This window comes from Rhineura floridana, chromosome 16 (assembly GCF_030035675.1).
Source record: "Rhineura floridana isolate rRhiFlo1 chromosome 16, rRhiFlo1.hap2, whole genome shotgun sequence".
In the NCBI taxonomy this organism is placed as follows: Eukaryota; Metazoa; Chordata; class Lepidosauria; order Squamata; family Rhineuridae; genus Rhineura; species Rhineura floridana.
Window position 1 is genome coordinate 10535881 of NC_084495.1, and position 16271 is coordinate 10552151.

Here is a 16271-nt window from a genome sequence, read left to right on the forward strand (position 1 = left end):
CTGGGGCTATTCTGTTCTCCAGAGAGTGGCCTAAGGACCAGACGTCATAAGGGAGACATACAATTTGACTCCTTCATGAGTGGCTACATTATTATTATTACTACTACTACTACTACTAAAACAAACATCCTTAAAAACATATTAAACATTTAAAAACATATTAACAACATCTTTAACAACATTTTAAAAAACAACTTTAAAAGCATCTTAAAAAGCAATTCCAACACAGATGCAGACTGGGACAATGTCTCTGCTTAAAAGGCTTGTTGAAAGAGGAAGGTCTTCAGTAGGTGCCAAAAAGATAACAGAGATGGTGCCTGTCTAAGATTTAAGGGTAGGGAATTCCAGAGGGTTGGTGCCACAAGACTAAAGGTCCGCTTCCCATGTTGTGCAGAGTGGACCTCCTGATAAGATGGTATCTGCAGGAGGCCCTCGCCTGCAGAGCGCAGTGAACGACTGGGTATAAAAGGGGTAAGACGGTCTTTCAGGTATCCTGGTCCCAAGCTGTATAGGGCTTTATACACCAAAACCAGAACCTTGAATTTGGCCTGGTAGCTAATGGGCAGCCACTGTGATTCTTTCAGCAGTGGGGTGACATGTTGGCAATACCCTGCTCCAGTGAGTAGTCACACCACCACATTGTCCACCAGCTGCACCTTCTGGACCAACCTCAAGGGCAACTCCACATATAACGAGTTACAGTAATCCAGGCTTTACTGCATGGGCAACAGTGGTCAGGCTATTATTAGCACAGTATCATCTACAATGACTGGCAGCAGCTCTTCAGGTTTTCAAGCAGGGGTTGTTCCCAGTGCCACCTAGAGATTGAACCTGGGATCTTCAGCATGCAAGGCGGATGCTCTCCCCCTGAGCTACAGCTGTTAAGTCAATAACTAGGGGAGGGGGAGGCAAGGAAAGGCTGTATCATCTGTCAAAAGCAAAGCAAGGGTTTCCTTGTCCTCCTCTCTGTCCTCCTTTATAATTAGAGATGGGCAAGTAAGTCAGTTTCAGGTTTTCTCAGATTCTCATTGTCCCAATCTTAAATTCAGTTCTCCACACTTCCATATCAGTTTGCAATCTTTTTAAGTCCTAATACAAACTCATCTGCATTTTAGTGTGAATTTCTCCTATTATGCATGCCATTTTACCTAATATAGACATTTTTGGCAAATCAAATTAGTGTAATGCATTGTGCATGCCATTTTCACTAATGTATGCATTATATGCACATTTTATCCTAGTATATGCATTTTATTTACACATTGCTTGGCTGGAGAACTGCACTGCACAATTCAGAGAAGTGTGAATTTTGAAGGATGGCTACGTTTCAGTTTGCATCTTGTTTTGGAAAGTACAAATAAGGTGAGTTCGCCTTTAAATGTGAACTGAATTGAATTTCTGCCCCTATTCCTATCCATAATGTAGTGGAATCTCCTCCTCAACTTAACACCTGTGCAGTGTTAAGAGGCCAGTAACTGTGGAAGCCTTTCCGCAGTACAAATCTTTTGGCTCTTTCCAAGCCCGAGACTACAAACAGCTTATGAGTCTTAAGGTATGATTACAATTGCTAATGAAAAGAGCTGTACATTTTCAAATCCGTCATGCATCGTTTTGTATTATCACCCTGCTCAGCAATGCCCCCACAAAAGCAATGTTTGGAAGGCTGATTACAAATGGCTAAGAAAAGAGATAATTGGGGGGAAATCAACAAGTTCCTCCTGGAAATTAATGGTGGCTAATAAGCCATTGTTACAAACTAGAGAGGAAATGATCTCGGCCAGTAATTTCTTTTCTTTTTTTTATGTGGAACTGGATCTAGAGAGCCACAAAAATGATTATTAAAGGCAAATTTCATGAAAGGATCCCATGTTAATTCTCATGGCATAAAATGTGTCATGCAAATAGTGTTAAATGTGCGCCTTGTGATGCTGACAAGTGAACTTTTGGGACACATTCAGTGAACCGAGCAGCAGCCATTCCATTATGGGAACGTTTTCACCCTAGCTGGTCTTTATAAGAACGGGAACTTTACAAACTGGTTCCTGAGAGTGGCTTTTTTCCCTTCTCCCTCCCTATCTCTTTTTTCTTTTGTGTTGTGTCTTTTAGATTGTATGCCTGAGGGCAAGGATGTGTGTGTGTGAGAGAGAGAGGGAGAGAAAGAGAGAGAGATATGTGTTTTTTTATTTTAAAAAGTGTAAAAAAGTTAATTGTTGTAAACTGCCCAGAAAGCTTCGGCTATGGGGCGGTATACAAATGCAATTCATGGAGGATAAGGCTATCAGTCGTTACTAGCCATAGTGGCTATGGGACATAGTCGGAGGCAGCATGCTTCTGAATATCAGTTGCATGAAACTGCAGAAGGAACGAGGCTCCTTGCACTCAGGTCCTGCTTGTGGGCATCCCATGGATATCTGATTGGCCACTGTGAGAACAGGATACTGAACTAGATGGACCATTGGCCTGATCCAGCAGCCTCTTCTTATGTTCTTATGTTAGATTCCATTTTGGAAAGGCAGATCTCTTTTTCTTTTTCGGTTGCCTATCCTAGGGGCTAACCTGTTGAGGCTCCAGGCCAGGGCTACGCTAGGCCAGAGTCTAAAGCCCAGAGCAGTGCTTCCCAAACATTTTCCCCCATGGACTACTTGAAAATTGCTGATCATCTTGGCAGATTTTTCTGTTTATTGTAGCAATCGTAATGCACTGGACTTAACTGAGTCATATCATATGGTGTAAATTCAGTCAGGTTGTAATCCTGTACCTGGGAATAAACCTCACTGAAATCAATGGGACTTTACTTCTGAGTAACTTCTATAGGATTGTGCCAAGAGCCTTCTTTGGGTGGCTCCATCTCCTGAGGCTAGATTACATCTGGTTGCATCTCTAGGTGGCACCTAATGTTTGCCTCCTAGAATGATATTCTCACTACCACCGCCCAGAAGAATGATTTTGTTTGGTAGGGCATCACAAGTGGCCCAATACTGGATACCTTCTCACTAATGCTCACCTGCTCAGCAAGCATTGGCAGCATATCCTGAGAAATGCAAACATACTGGCTCTAGCATTTGAATCTGCGTGTAGATTCAGGCATATGTATGTGCGCAGCGGAAGGTCAGACTGCTCTGGTCCCTTGTCATCTTTTAGAAAGCTTACAGTGTACTTCATCCTGAGGAAGTTGAGGAGTGAATTTCAATCTGATCGGCGGAGTAGCAGAAGGAGTGGCAGCTACTGCTGTAGTATCACTGAATGCAGGTCACTAGACAGAAAGCCGCAGAGACCTGTATCAGGAAAGTCGCGCACTCTTCCAAGTATTCCTCAGTTCCCTATCGTAAGCCGGGTTCCTCTTCTAGATTCAAAACTGTACAGGAAAGATATGCCAGAACAGAAGCATTGCAGGAAGCACTCTGGCCCCGACTGTCAGAAAGGGTCACAGTGCCCTCTACTGGAGAGGCATGGCAGCTGGAAGATGACTGCACTGAACCTGCAAGGGATCCTGCCCTTCAGCCAAGGCTCTGCACTGCCATGGATGAGGCACCTTTCAGATCCTTGAGAACTCATTCCTTCTACATGAGGAAAAGTCTTCCAGTGGACAACCACTTAAGCGTCCTCAGCTATTCTATCCACCCCACAGAAGCCAATAAATAAATAAATAAATAAATCCTCTGTGGCTGAAGATTGGGGTAAAAATGCTTTCAATAAATGAACAGCCACTATTCCAATACAGGGGACAATTACTGAATATGTCACAGAATGATGCTACCACCTTATTATCTGCTGACACCTTATCTGCTAGCCTTCCTGTTGCTGAGCTCTTCGCCACTGTTTTGACAGCCTGACTACCTGCCTATTTGGCCTGGTATTTGCCATCCGTTAGACCTGATATCAGTGCCAGTGGTGGGGAACCCACCAGGCATCTTGATATTGGCCCACCAGGTCATTTTGGGTGAACTACGGCCACCTTCGCCACACCTGGCATAGTATTATGACATCCTACCCTATCAATCCTAGGAAGGTTCAAAAAGAATTCAAGCCATGGCTGTGTTCCTGATTCTTCCTTTGCAGACATGGTTTGAAGGTAGGCCACCTCTGGATCCAGCTCTCTGACTGGACGTGGTTCCTCACCCTTGATCTATGCAAAAATTACAAGACCTGTAAGCTTTCAATGAATCAGCTAAAGACCACCTGCCTTCAGTCACACACATATAACTGGTACATTTGGCCCTAAAGCATGTCGCCCAAATTCTTGAGAACCACTCCGAGTCATATAAATTTGGAACAACTCTTTTCTTCCAGTGACATTCTATACTTATTTTTGCTGCAGTTAACAAGCACTGGGTGAATTCCATATCTGGCACAAACGCCAAAAAGAACCTAATTTTGGGCTCAGCTGGGGGAGAGGGGCATCACTTTCCCTGATGGAAATTTCATTCAAAAACACAGAGAGATCTGCAGCTATCAGAAGACTGTCTAGCCAATGGTTTCTGTTGAGGAAACATCAAGCCAACTTCCTTCACTGGACAATTAGCCAGCAATGTGCAGCACATGCATATGTATAAAATGCATACTGCTTGCTCATTTTTCCATAGCTTATATGAATGAATGGTCAAAACCAATTTCTTTGTGAAGTGAATGACTCTAATCCACCTTAACAATATCTTCAATTCATATACAGATGTATACAAATTCAGAATCTCTCCTGCTCCTCTCTTATGCACACCGGGCCAAGTTCAAGTTTCTGGTTTTGATGTGCAAAGCCCTATGCAGCTTGGGACTAGGCTACTTGGAAGACTGTCTTACCCCTTACTGTATATACCCAGTCGATCACTGTGTCCTGCAGGTGAGGGCCTCCTGCAGATACCATCATATCGGAAGGTCCATTCCACACAACATAGGAAGTGGACCTTTAGTGTTGTGGCACCTACCCTTTGGGATTCCCTCCCTTTAAATATCAGATAGGTGCCATCTCTGTTATCTGTTGGGTGCTTATGGAAGACCTTCCTATTTCAACAAGCCTTTTAAGTAGAGACCTTATCCCAGTCTGCATCTGTGTTGGAATTGCTGTTTAAGGTGTTTTTAAACCTTTTTTAAAAATGTTTTTAATGTTTTTTTAAAAAAATATGTTTTGAAAACTTTTTAATTTTTTTTTTAAAAGATGTTTTGTTTTAATGTATTTTAAAGTCTGTTATTATGATGTTTTAAAGTGTTTTTAGTGTTTTTGTTTGCCACCCTGGGCTCCTGCTGGGAAGAAGGGTGGGATATAAATAAAATAATAAACAAACAAACAAACAATGAGGTAATTCCATTGAAACTGGCATGATGGTTTTTTTCTAGTGAATGCACAGGATCAAGGGCTCTTACTATCTCCCCTTCACCCATATCTATTCAGAGTCCTTATATGTTAGACGTTAGCTTTCCTAAGCTTGCAGGTTTCCAACAGCAGTTGTCTGAATACATGGATTTCAATGGTTGGAGACCCCACCCAAGTATTCTTGGTATTCTAAAGCTATTTAAAGATATTTTAAAGCTGCTTCTTTTTTTTTTTTAAAGATGTTTTATTTCAATATGTTTTAAAGTCTTTTGTTTTTAAGATCTTTTAAAGGCTTTTACTGTTTTTGTCTGCCACCCTGGGTTCCTTCTGGGAGGAAGGGTGGGATATAAATTTAATTATTATTAGTATTAACAAGAATACACAAATATCTGTATGCCCCCCCTCCCAAACTGACCCTAAGGCATTGTTCACCCAATCTTTTTCTTTCTTTCTTTCTTTCTTTCTTTGAATCAAAAATTCAGGCAAGCCCACTGCAATGGGGTCTAGAGATTGGGAAAATTACACCTACTGGAAAAGCTTCTGTCAACTGATAGGCCACTGTGCTGTTGAATGCTAAATTCCATTCGGATAATCCAAATTACTGTAGGTGCAATAATTTTAAAATTGTATTATATTGTAGTCCTCCATGAGTTCATATTGAAATACCTAAATAGATGTCCCCCCCAAAATGCTAAGTCTGCCACTATTTATTTTGCTTTGACCCTAGGATACTTGCCTATTGAATTAAGGACTTACACTGCAGTCCACAAACCTTAATTGTTAGGAATCTAATTTTAAACCCCTTTTTCTTTTCTATTTTTAAGTTGAGAAGGTATGGTCTCTACATTCCAAGGACATAGTAATTCATTGAGTCTGCCAATACATACCGATTTGTAGCTATAATGCAATGCTGTTATAATTCATCATCCTCTGAAATGCAGAGCTTACTTCCAGCCATTTGCTCCTATGGCAACCAGTCCGTCACCTCCTCAGCCAATTCTTAGTTATGAAAAATAGATACTTAAAAGATTATGCTTGGGCAATTTACTTTACAAAAAACGTGTTTTGACTATTGCAGCAGTCTCTATTTTCTGCATGCATTGCATTATACGTACATTATATGTGCATGTGTGTACATATGCATATATTATATGCACATAATGTATTTTTTTATTTTAACAAAACACAGAGAGAACAAACTTGCTTCTAATAGATAACATGGAGTGAGATCGGAAGCAGAAAAAAATTGTGTGGATTATAACTTGACATTGAGATTTTCAGAAAGTTCCATCTCTAGGTTCACCACATTTCCTTTCAGTGTGTGGCTTGCTTTTTAACAGTCTGCATGAAAACATGTATGTGTTTTCATGTGCATTTATCATAATATATACATTTTTATATGCAATTTTGCCTAACTTTCACATTGTTTGCACTAAGGAGTGTGCAGTTACTACAAGATTCACCTTGTACCTGTAGCATTTCAAAGCAGCCCAATTTGTTCTGGATCCACTCTGTGTCATTACAATTTGATTTGTTATTGGGGTCCGCATCTGATGTTGAATCTGAAGCACTGTTTGGCCTCCCTTAGCTATAAATAAAAATGTCTATACCTTTTCCCTTTTCACATAAATTGGTGAAATTTTCAGACAAAGGGGCCCCTCCAAAGTAGATTAAGCCTGCCAAATTTTAGGCATATCTGCCCAGGGCATTCATTATACTTTAAAAAAAGAAAGAAAAGAAATAGCCTCTCACTTTTTTATTTACTTCCAGAATTGGATGCAAACTGCAGGCATGGTCACTCCTTCTGAGGGGATGGAGGGTGCCAAATTTCAGAAGTATAGGTGTAGAGCTCTCCCAAAAGGCCCGACTTTACTATTTTGAGGGTGGCAAAACAGAAATAATGTTGTCACTCCTTGTTTTTGGAGGGCTATCAGTTTAAAAACTGGAGACATGAGGGAAGTACCCCTTGGTAATCTATTGTGTTAGGCAAATTTACCTTTGTTATATTTTTATTAAAAAAAACTGGAAAAGTCACCTTTTTTTTCTTGCTAGCCCCCTCCCTCTCTGGAAGTACCCACCCTGAAGAAAAAAGGGAGAGCCATGATTATAAATTGTTTGCTAGGTAAGAGTAGGATTAGGAAAGAAGCAGGTCAGCCCAATAATCAGTCATTTGCACCCCATTCTCACAGCAAAAAACTCCATGTGAAGAACAATTATGTTTAATTCACTGTGATTGGAGTACATTGGGAAAAGAATTTACTGTGATTAAAAGCAAGGCCTGCCCATCAAAATGACAGATTGCCCCCCTTCCCTCTCCCCTGTGCCCCTCCCCTTTCAAGTTCTGGGCCTTTTCTCAGTCAGCTTGTTTTCATTTCTCAGAAAAGGAAAAAATGTTGTGCTTTTAAACTGATGGAAAAACAGAGGCCACAGGGTTACTCAAAAGGCAGGGGTCTCTCTCATCCACTTCGACATGCCATGTTAACAGCATGATCCAAATGGGGAACGTGAGAAGTCTGCCCTGAATCACCATGACTTGCTTCATTATTTGGGGGGCAGATATAGCTGATGCACACCTCTACTGGATTAGGGATGGGATCCGTTGGCTGGTCCCAGTTCAAAAGCATTCCGTCGGCCTAAAATGTCCGGTATCAATTCTCAGTTGTGAAAATTCATGACCGATTCCTTGAGAACTGTGAGGCTTTTGGGAAGGCAGCTGATGACTTTGTCAACGAGGATGCTTTCACAGATGCTTGCCTTCTGTGTGAACTGTCTTGGATAGCTCTCACTGCCCTCTTCTTTAGGTGGAGTGACGGTGACCCAGTGAACTTTATGGCTGAGTCGGGATTTGAACCCAGGTCTCCCAGGTCCTTGCCCAACACTTTAACCACTACACAGCATGCACTCTCTGTCTATGGCGATACACATCTCTGTGTATGATACATCAGTGTATGATGTACACTGCTTGATAAATACAGAGTAGCTGTAGCATTTCTCCAATGAGAATCTTGCCAGATTTTCTTTACCTGAGGCCAATTGGCATGTTTATCAAGGAGAAAGTTGATTTCAGCCTTCACAAAGTCACCCCTGAGCAGTTCTGTGTTTTTCCAGAAAGTCACTGTCTTGGGTCAGTGGACAAACAAAACCATTTATGCCTACTACTCAACCATCCTTTGCATACCTGAAAATAGCTCGCTTGGTCATTCCTTTTGTTAATTGCCTCCATCCTTAAGATTTTGGCACTTACTTGGCTGGGAAAGCCAAACTCTTCCTCTGTGCTTATTGGCTAACCCAGTGTGGCAGGCAGACATCACTCTTTGTGTCCACAGTTGAACCAAAGCCAGACAGGGAGAAAAGAGGGGCCCCAAAGGGGAGGCAACATGGAGGGGAAGTGGAGGGGAGCAAAGGGTGAATCGGTCAGCTTTGGTTTCTCTCACTTACTTGTTCTTTCGATCTGAAGTTCAGTTCTCCATATTTTCACATCAGTTTGCAAATTCTTTTAAAAAAAAAGTCCTCATGAAAATTCATCAGCATTTAAGTGCCAATTTCTCCTAATACGCACATTTTTGTATGCTGTTTTACCCAATATACACTAGGGATGAAATCCACCTGCTGCAGATCCACCCAGTGCCTGCCCACCCTCACACCACAGAGGAAGAGGATGCAAAAAAGGAGCCCCCTTCCCAGGCTGAGTGATCCAGCAAGGCCACGGCAGCAGCTCCTCAGCAGGGCCAGGCCATGGGGGAGGAAAAGGAGGCACCATGCTGCGGGGCAAGCAACAGGCAGCAGGCTGGGATGGGCAAAAATCCATTTAATTCTGACCATGGGGGAGTCAGAATTAAGTGGATTTTTTTGCCCATCCCAGCCTGAATGATGTCACTTGCCCCACGGTGTGGCATCTCCTCTCCTGCCTTCCCCTTCTCCATGTTGTGGGGTGGGCGGGCACTGGGCAGATCAGTGGCAGGGTGGGCAGATTCCATCCCTAATGTACACATTTTTGCAAAGCATATTTTCCCTAATAGCTATACTTTCCTTCGTTTGTGCATGCTATTTTTTATGAATTGATGTATTTTTATGCACACTTGCATTTAGTATATGCATTTTTGTAGGCGTCACTTGGCTGGAGAACTGCGTTGCAAAATCTGGAGAAGGGTGCATTTCTAAGGAGGGCTGTGTTTTGGTTCACGTAGTGTTTCGGAAAGTGTGAATTAGGTAGATTTGCCTTTAAATATGAACTGAGTTGGAGGTGAATACATCTTCCATTCTTAGTAGAGAGACATGATTGAGGTGTTTCAGATTAGGCATGCTGTGGAATGAATGGAAATGGAGAACTTTTTATTTCTTTAATGCTAGAACCCAGGACAATCTAATGTTGGAAGATTCAAGACAGACAGAAGAAAATGCCTCTTCACAGAATACTTGGCGTGCTTCTAGACTGTCACTATTTTTGGGTGGGATTCAATCACATACCAGCAAATTCAGGTGGCACAATTATAATCGCACAATAACCTCCCCTCCCAAAAAAATTGAACTTTTTGTGACAAGAAAAGTGATAGGGGGAATGTACTGAATGCGAGGTAACTCCTCCTTGGACCCAATGCCATCTAACCTCCCTGCAAACAAATCAGAGCGAATGCTCAATAAACAGCCAATGGTGGCTAATTTTCCCGCGCACAAATCAGGAAGAATACTCAATAAGCAGGCTGCATTTCATGGATTTCTCTCCCGCAAGAGCTAGTGTTGGCCACCAACTTGGACGCAAGGTCCCAGGATGGGTTACAACAGTAAAACTTGCAGTTATAAAACAAATAAGACAATTACAACCATAACACAAGAGAAGTCAAAAAACCATTCCAAACAGTTCCATATAGTAAACATTTAAAAACAATTCCATATACATAAAAATGTTTTTTTAAAAAATAGTTCCAATACAGATGCAGACAGGGAGGATTCTTGGAGGATAAGGTTAGCGATGGCTAGAGAGCGCTGTCGTGGTCCGGTTCTGCTTGCGGGCTTGCCATTGGCATCTGGTTGACCACTGGGAGGAACAGGATGCTGGATGAGATGGGCTTGATCCAGCAGGACCCTTCTTATGTCCTTATGACCTCTCTGCTCAGACAGTCTTCTCTCCTTCACCTTTGACAGCGTGTTGAGGAGCAGTGGCACAAACAGTCAGCTGTCCTGGGCCGCAAGGACAACCCTAGCCACAGCAGCAACCCCCACAGCAACTGCCAGTGGGGTGAGGAGAAGGAATCTTGGGAAGGGCTGCTGACAGCTGCCTGCAGCCCCAGATCTGTCAAAGAATCCAGGCTGGGATCCGGGAAAGTGCTGTCGTTTAAAGCTCCAGTTGCCCAACCCCAGTAGAGGGTTCCGAGTAGTGGTGGGCAGAATTCCAAAGTACTTTCCACAGGGTTGATTGGAAAGATTCCCTGTTTATTCCTGATCCCAACTCTAAGCCCAGCTCTAAACTTGGTACACCCATGATGAAGCCGCTAACAGGGACTGATCTTTCACCTCCGTGCATTTCTGCCCCTCTCTCCCACCCCCAAATTCCCTCTGTTGCTGGTCTGGCAGCAGCAGAAGGGAGCGATTTTTCTCCCCATCCCTCATTTCTCTATTGAGTAGCACTGGGAAAACAAGATTTCCCATTGCTCCTGGCTGTTGACATGTAGCCACAGCAGTCTGCCTGGCATCAGAGAGTGCATGGAGAGGGGGAGATAGAGACCTTCCTCCTTTCCTCTATTCCTATACTGTTAGAGCAGAAACAAAGGTAAATGGAAGGGGTTTGGGAGGTCAGAAAGAAGAAAGGTAGGCACTCCTGCAGATCAGGATGTCAGATAATTCTTATGAAAATGCAAACGGGAGCAGAAATTGCCAGTGTTCACTTATTCGTCCCATGCCTGGAATAGAAACCAATCCACTGAATATGATCAATCAGTATTCACTGTTGTTGTTGATTTCAGTCTGCAAACAGTGCATAATTGATCATGTCTTCACCCCACTCCTTTGCATTGTGTTTCCTTTGCACTGAAATGAATGGGGTGGAATAACATGATGACAATGTAATTTACAGAATTAATTACATAAGCTATGTAAATAACATAATTTTGCCACAGTGGACAGCGAGATGAATAACATGGTTTTTTGGTGGAAGACCAATGGCAGTGGAATGGAAACAGTGCTGTATGTGACAAATATAAGGCACGTAAGTAAATAAGTTTATTATTACGATCAGAGATCAGCATATAAATATAAATACACAACATTAAAACAATAGGGCATAATTAAAATTCAAACATCAACAAACAAACTATACAGGCACTGATAAAAAGCCCAGTTATAAAATCTTTTAATTATGTTAATTCAGCATAGCTGTCCAACATGTTGTGGCCACGGCACAGAAACTGGCCACTTTAACTGTGACCTGAGCATTCTGATGAGACCAAAGATACTCTTGATAAAATGCATAATCTCTACCTGGAATTTTTTTTCTAAAATTGGGGTAATGAGAGAAAATTGAAGGTCTTGATAAAAGGAGCAATAAAATAGAACATGACCCACTGTCTCTTCTTCTCCGGCATCACATGGCCACACCTGCTCGCTATAAGGAGTTTTTATTTTTAAATCTACCTTCCAAAAGCGCCGATGGCAAGATGTTAAACTTGGCTAGCGTAAACGCTTTTCTAAATTTGGGAATGGTATCATTAGCCAAATAATTAGTGGGTACAAATGCCCCTATGTTGTCTCTAATACAGGACAGAATGGAAAGCAATTCCTTCTTATATTCCTACAGGCAGATAGGGTCGAAGGAATTCTCTGTCTTGGATTAAAATCTGAGCTAGAGAAGAATGTTCCAGGTGTTTAATGCTGGCCAAATTTGTTTTTCTGAACCTAGGAATACAAATGATGACACCCCACCACTAGTTCAGAAGTGCAGGAGAAGAAACCCACCTACAACCTTTGAGAAAATGGATGTTGCCTCCAGCACCTTTGAGTGCTCATGTCTCAATGAATCATTGCTGGTAGGCTGAGATGGACCCCCTTTTCCTTTGACTTTCTTGTCCTGTGCACCATTGACTTTCCCCAAATATAATTTTTTTTCTTACAGATACAGGGAGGGAAACCAATAATGTAAGATGTAGCCAACTTTGTGCTCTTCAGATGTTTTGCATTATGAATTTCTCTAAGGAGGGCATTCCAGAGATACAGGACTACCACAGAAAAGGTCCTGCCCCTAGTACTCGAAGCTGGTAAAAAGCATTCCTGGACAATGAGAGTTATGTCCAATGCTAGTCCTACTCAGAGTAGACCCATTGAAATTAATGAGCATAGCAAACTAGGGCCATTAATTTCAGTGGATCTACTCTGAGGAAAACTTATTTGGCTACAACTCAATGGATACTTGGTCTTCCAATGACAGCACTTAATCCAGGAGTGCTCCCAAATGGAGGGCTTGGGTAAACATCATGAGGCATCAGTTAAATAGTGAAGAGGCTTCCCTAAATTTTTCTCCCAGGCCTTGGGGGTGGGGCAGGAGGAAGCAGGGAGTGGAACTTCTGTAGGACTGACCTACTCACCCATTCAATGCTGGAGGATCTGGTGGAGGGAGGTGATGAGGACAGGATCCCCTCAAGGAGGTGTGGCTTGGAGGAGCTAGAATCAGAGGCTTTCATTTTATTACTTATTTTTATTTAGATCATTTCTATAACCGCCAAACATATAAAAATATATCTAACTAAAACAATAATTACAAACTTTACAAAAATGCTCAACAAAACCATTAATACAAGTCACTAATAAATCTATAGCTGATATCAGTTCCTTCTCTTTCAGACACACCTCCCCACTCAACACCACCCAGCTTCCCGGCTCTCACCCAGGACTCCACCTATCCGCCCTGGCCCCAAACAAACTCACCAATCACCCACAGAAATCTCACAACAAAGGGTTCCTGGAATCTGCTGACATCATTGTAGCCTTTCACTCTAGCCTTGCTTTTATGGGTGGGTATCAAGGTTGATGAAGCATGATCTCTGAGTCAGGATGGGCTTGCCCGAAATCAGAGGCAACCAGTGCAATGCCCTTCTGATGTTTTGGACTGCAACATCCATGGTTCCTGACCATTGGGAATGCTGGCTAGGGCTGATGGAAATTCTAGTCTGCAACATCTGGAGTGCACCACATTGGCTATCCCTGCTATAAGAGACTATGAGATAGGAAAAATGATGAAGAAATCCCTACAATAATCACATGTATCAAAAGTCCCATTCATTCCAAGTCAGCTTGGAATGGAGCTAATTCTTCCAGGTGGATGCCCCCCACCCACCCAAGGCATAGGCCTCTTCCAATAACATATGAATGGACTCCATTGTGTTGACAAAGTCTCAGATGAGTTACTCTCAACTTCCTATAAATGTTTGAAATAAGTCAGTACACACATCAACATAGTTTTCAAATTCTTAACTCTCCAGATGTTCTTCCCCCCCAGTGTTTAGCTAGCATAGTCAACAAATTAGCCACTGGTTATCTGTGTTCCAGTTTAACACAAGGGTTTGAATATACAAACAAAATCGCTGGGCATTGTCGATGGAATCGCACAGCCAATACTAGGTGATATAATATCCTTCTAATACTTTTGAGCAGCTAGACAATTTCTCAGACTGTGATCAAAAGGCACAGTTGATTTGTTTACATCTGGGGTAGCCAACATGGTGCCCCCCCCAGATGGACTACAACTCCCTTCATCCCTGGTCATTGGCTAAGCTGGCTGAGGGTTATGGGAGTTGGGTTCAAATATCAGGAACGAGGAGTCAGATTCCTCTTCATCAAGTGGTGGAGGTGAGGACTCCAAACATGAAGGGGAAGGGCACACAGGGCCAGCGTTAGACAGGCTGACACCAGGTGAACCTGTGGGGCCAGTGTCCCCTCCCCCTGGTCCAAGGATATAGCAACTGCCATTCTCTGACTCCAAGAACTCTAGCGGAAGACTGAATCTTCCCCACTCCATTGCAGTAGGAGGTTACTAAGAGAAGGTCCCTTTAAGTAGAACAGCCAGTAATGTAATGGCAAATTCAGAAGTGCAGGGTCCCTTCATGTTAGCCACAGCCATACCCCTTTCCCCGCTTTTTTTTTGCTGCAGGGTTCAGATTCAGAATGAGATCCTTGTGAATGCCAAGGAACCAATAAGCATGAAAGAGGAGATTGTTAGCACTGAGAAGAGTCTTCTCAGTGTTTGACTCCTCTCCTTTCACCCTGATTGGCTCCAGTCAGCAGGAAAGGACAAGGAAGCATGTCAGAAGATTCTCCTCAGTGGCTAACACACTCCCCTTTCATGCTGATTGCCTTGCAGGATGCTGGGACCCTGCTCCCAAAAACATAAGGGGTCTAAGACCCTCCAAAACCCCACACCCCTACATCCCTGAGAACAGCATTTTGCGCCACAAGTGGTGCTAGCACCTGCTATAGGGGTACTGCTATAAAAGGGCTTGGTTTCAACTTACTTCTTACTGGAGCAACGTCAGAGCTCTACGCTTTCCAGAGCCTAGACTTGTGTCCTGCCTGAATCTTGGTCCAACGCTCTTTCTGTCCAGCCTAAGCCTGCACTCTGGTTGAGCCCTTGTCCAGCCACACAGCAGGACACCAGCAACATAGTTTCCAAATTACATGAAGTACTAGTTCCTCTCTATTCAGCACTGGTTAGGCCTCATCTTGAGTACTGCATCCAGTTCTGGACACCACACTTTAAGAAGGAAGCAGACAAACCGGAAGGGGTTCAGAGGAGGGCAACAAGGATGATCAGAGGACTAGAAACAAAGCCCCATGAGGACAGATTGAAAGAACTGGGCATGTTTAGTCTTGAGAAGAGAAGACTGAGAGGAGATATAATAGCACTCTTCAAGTACTTGAAAAGTTGTCACAGAAAGGAGGACCAGGATCTCTTCACCATCATCCCAAGTGCAGGACACGGAATAATGGGCTCAAGTTACAGGAATCCAGATTTCAACTGAACATCAGGAAAAACTTCCTAACTGTTAGAGGAGAATGACAATGGAAGCAACAACTTAAGGAGGTGGTGGGGTCTTCATTGCTGGAGGCATACAAGAGGCAGATGGACAGCCACCTCTCTGGTGTGCTTTAAAATGGATTCCTGCATTGAGCAGGAGGTTGGACTCAATGGCCTTATAGGCCCCTTCCAACTCTACTATTCTATGATTCTATGATCTGGACAGTCAAAGCTGAAGAACTCTGTTCCAGAGCTCCTCAGGTAGAAACCAGGCTTCTGTGCTAGTAGAGCACAGTCTCTCTGCCTTTCTGCAGTGATAAACTTTAGCATTAACTGAACACTTTTGAATGCTATCACTTTGCACACCATTATCTCACTATTCCAATCTGATTGGGTGAGATCCAATGACAAGTCATACTCTGAGCAGACCCATTGAAATAAGTGGATGTAAGTACATTGATTTCATTGGGTCTGCTCTGAGAATCACTCACACTGGACCTCACCTATCAGCTCCATAATGCAGATGGAAAGCTATGGTTAGGAGGCAGGACATTGACTATGGCCACGTAGTGAGGTTGTGGCTATAGTAAGATTCAAACCAGGACTGCTGTGGTGACTGCTTGTAACCAGATTTCTTTTCATGTCCCTTTTTCAAAACCAAGGGGAGGAGGGTCTCCTCAAGGAACAGGGCAGCTACATTTTAAGCCTGATTTAATTGCTATGGGAAGATGCTGACTCTCTGCTACTGTTTGGAGGGCAGTGCGTTTCCTTCATTTAGGCCAGGTAATTGAATTCAAGGAGCTAAATTTAACCTGCCTTTTTATCTAAATGGATTTATTGGTGGGGGGGAAACTGATGTATTCCCAGATCTTCAGTCACTGGCCGTGTCTGAAATGATTAAGATGATAGCTTCACAAAGCCATATTTCCTGTACCCAGCAAAAACTGATGCAACATCATCACAGAG

At 42.9% G+C, this 16271-nt stretch overlaps 1 protein-coding gene across 8 annotated transcripts in view; it reads left to right on the top strand.

The window, feature by feature from the left end:
* Window positions 1-1444: 1444 nt before the first annotated feature.
* DCX (doublecortin) overlaps window positions 1445-16271 on the top strand; it is a 147449-nt gene continuing 132622 nt past the window's right edge. For 2 of the 8 annotated variants that reach the window (XM_061598733.1, XM_061598734.1), the window contains exons 1-3: window positions 1451-1552; window positions 11419-11503; window positions 12198-12324. In XM_061598733.1, coding sequence (XP_061454717.1) covers window positions 11430-11503; window positions 12198-12324 — 201 coding nt within the window. In that variant the 5' untranslated portion in view covers window positions 1451-1552; window positions 11419-11429. Of the gene's footprint in view, window positions 1553-5787; window positions 5909-11418; window positions 11508-12197; window positions 12325-16271 lie in introns of those variants that run through there. The other 6 variants (XM_061598731.1, XM_061598732.1, XM_061598735.1 and 3 more) reach the window with 6 other exon arrangements.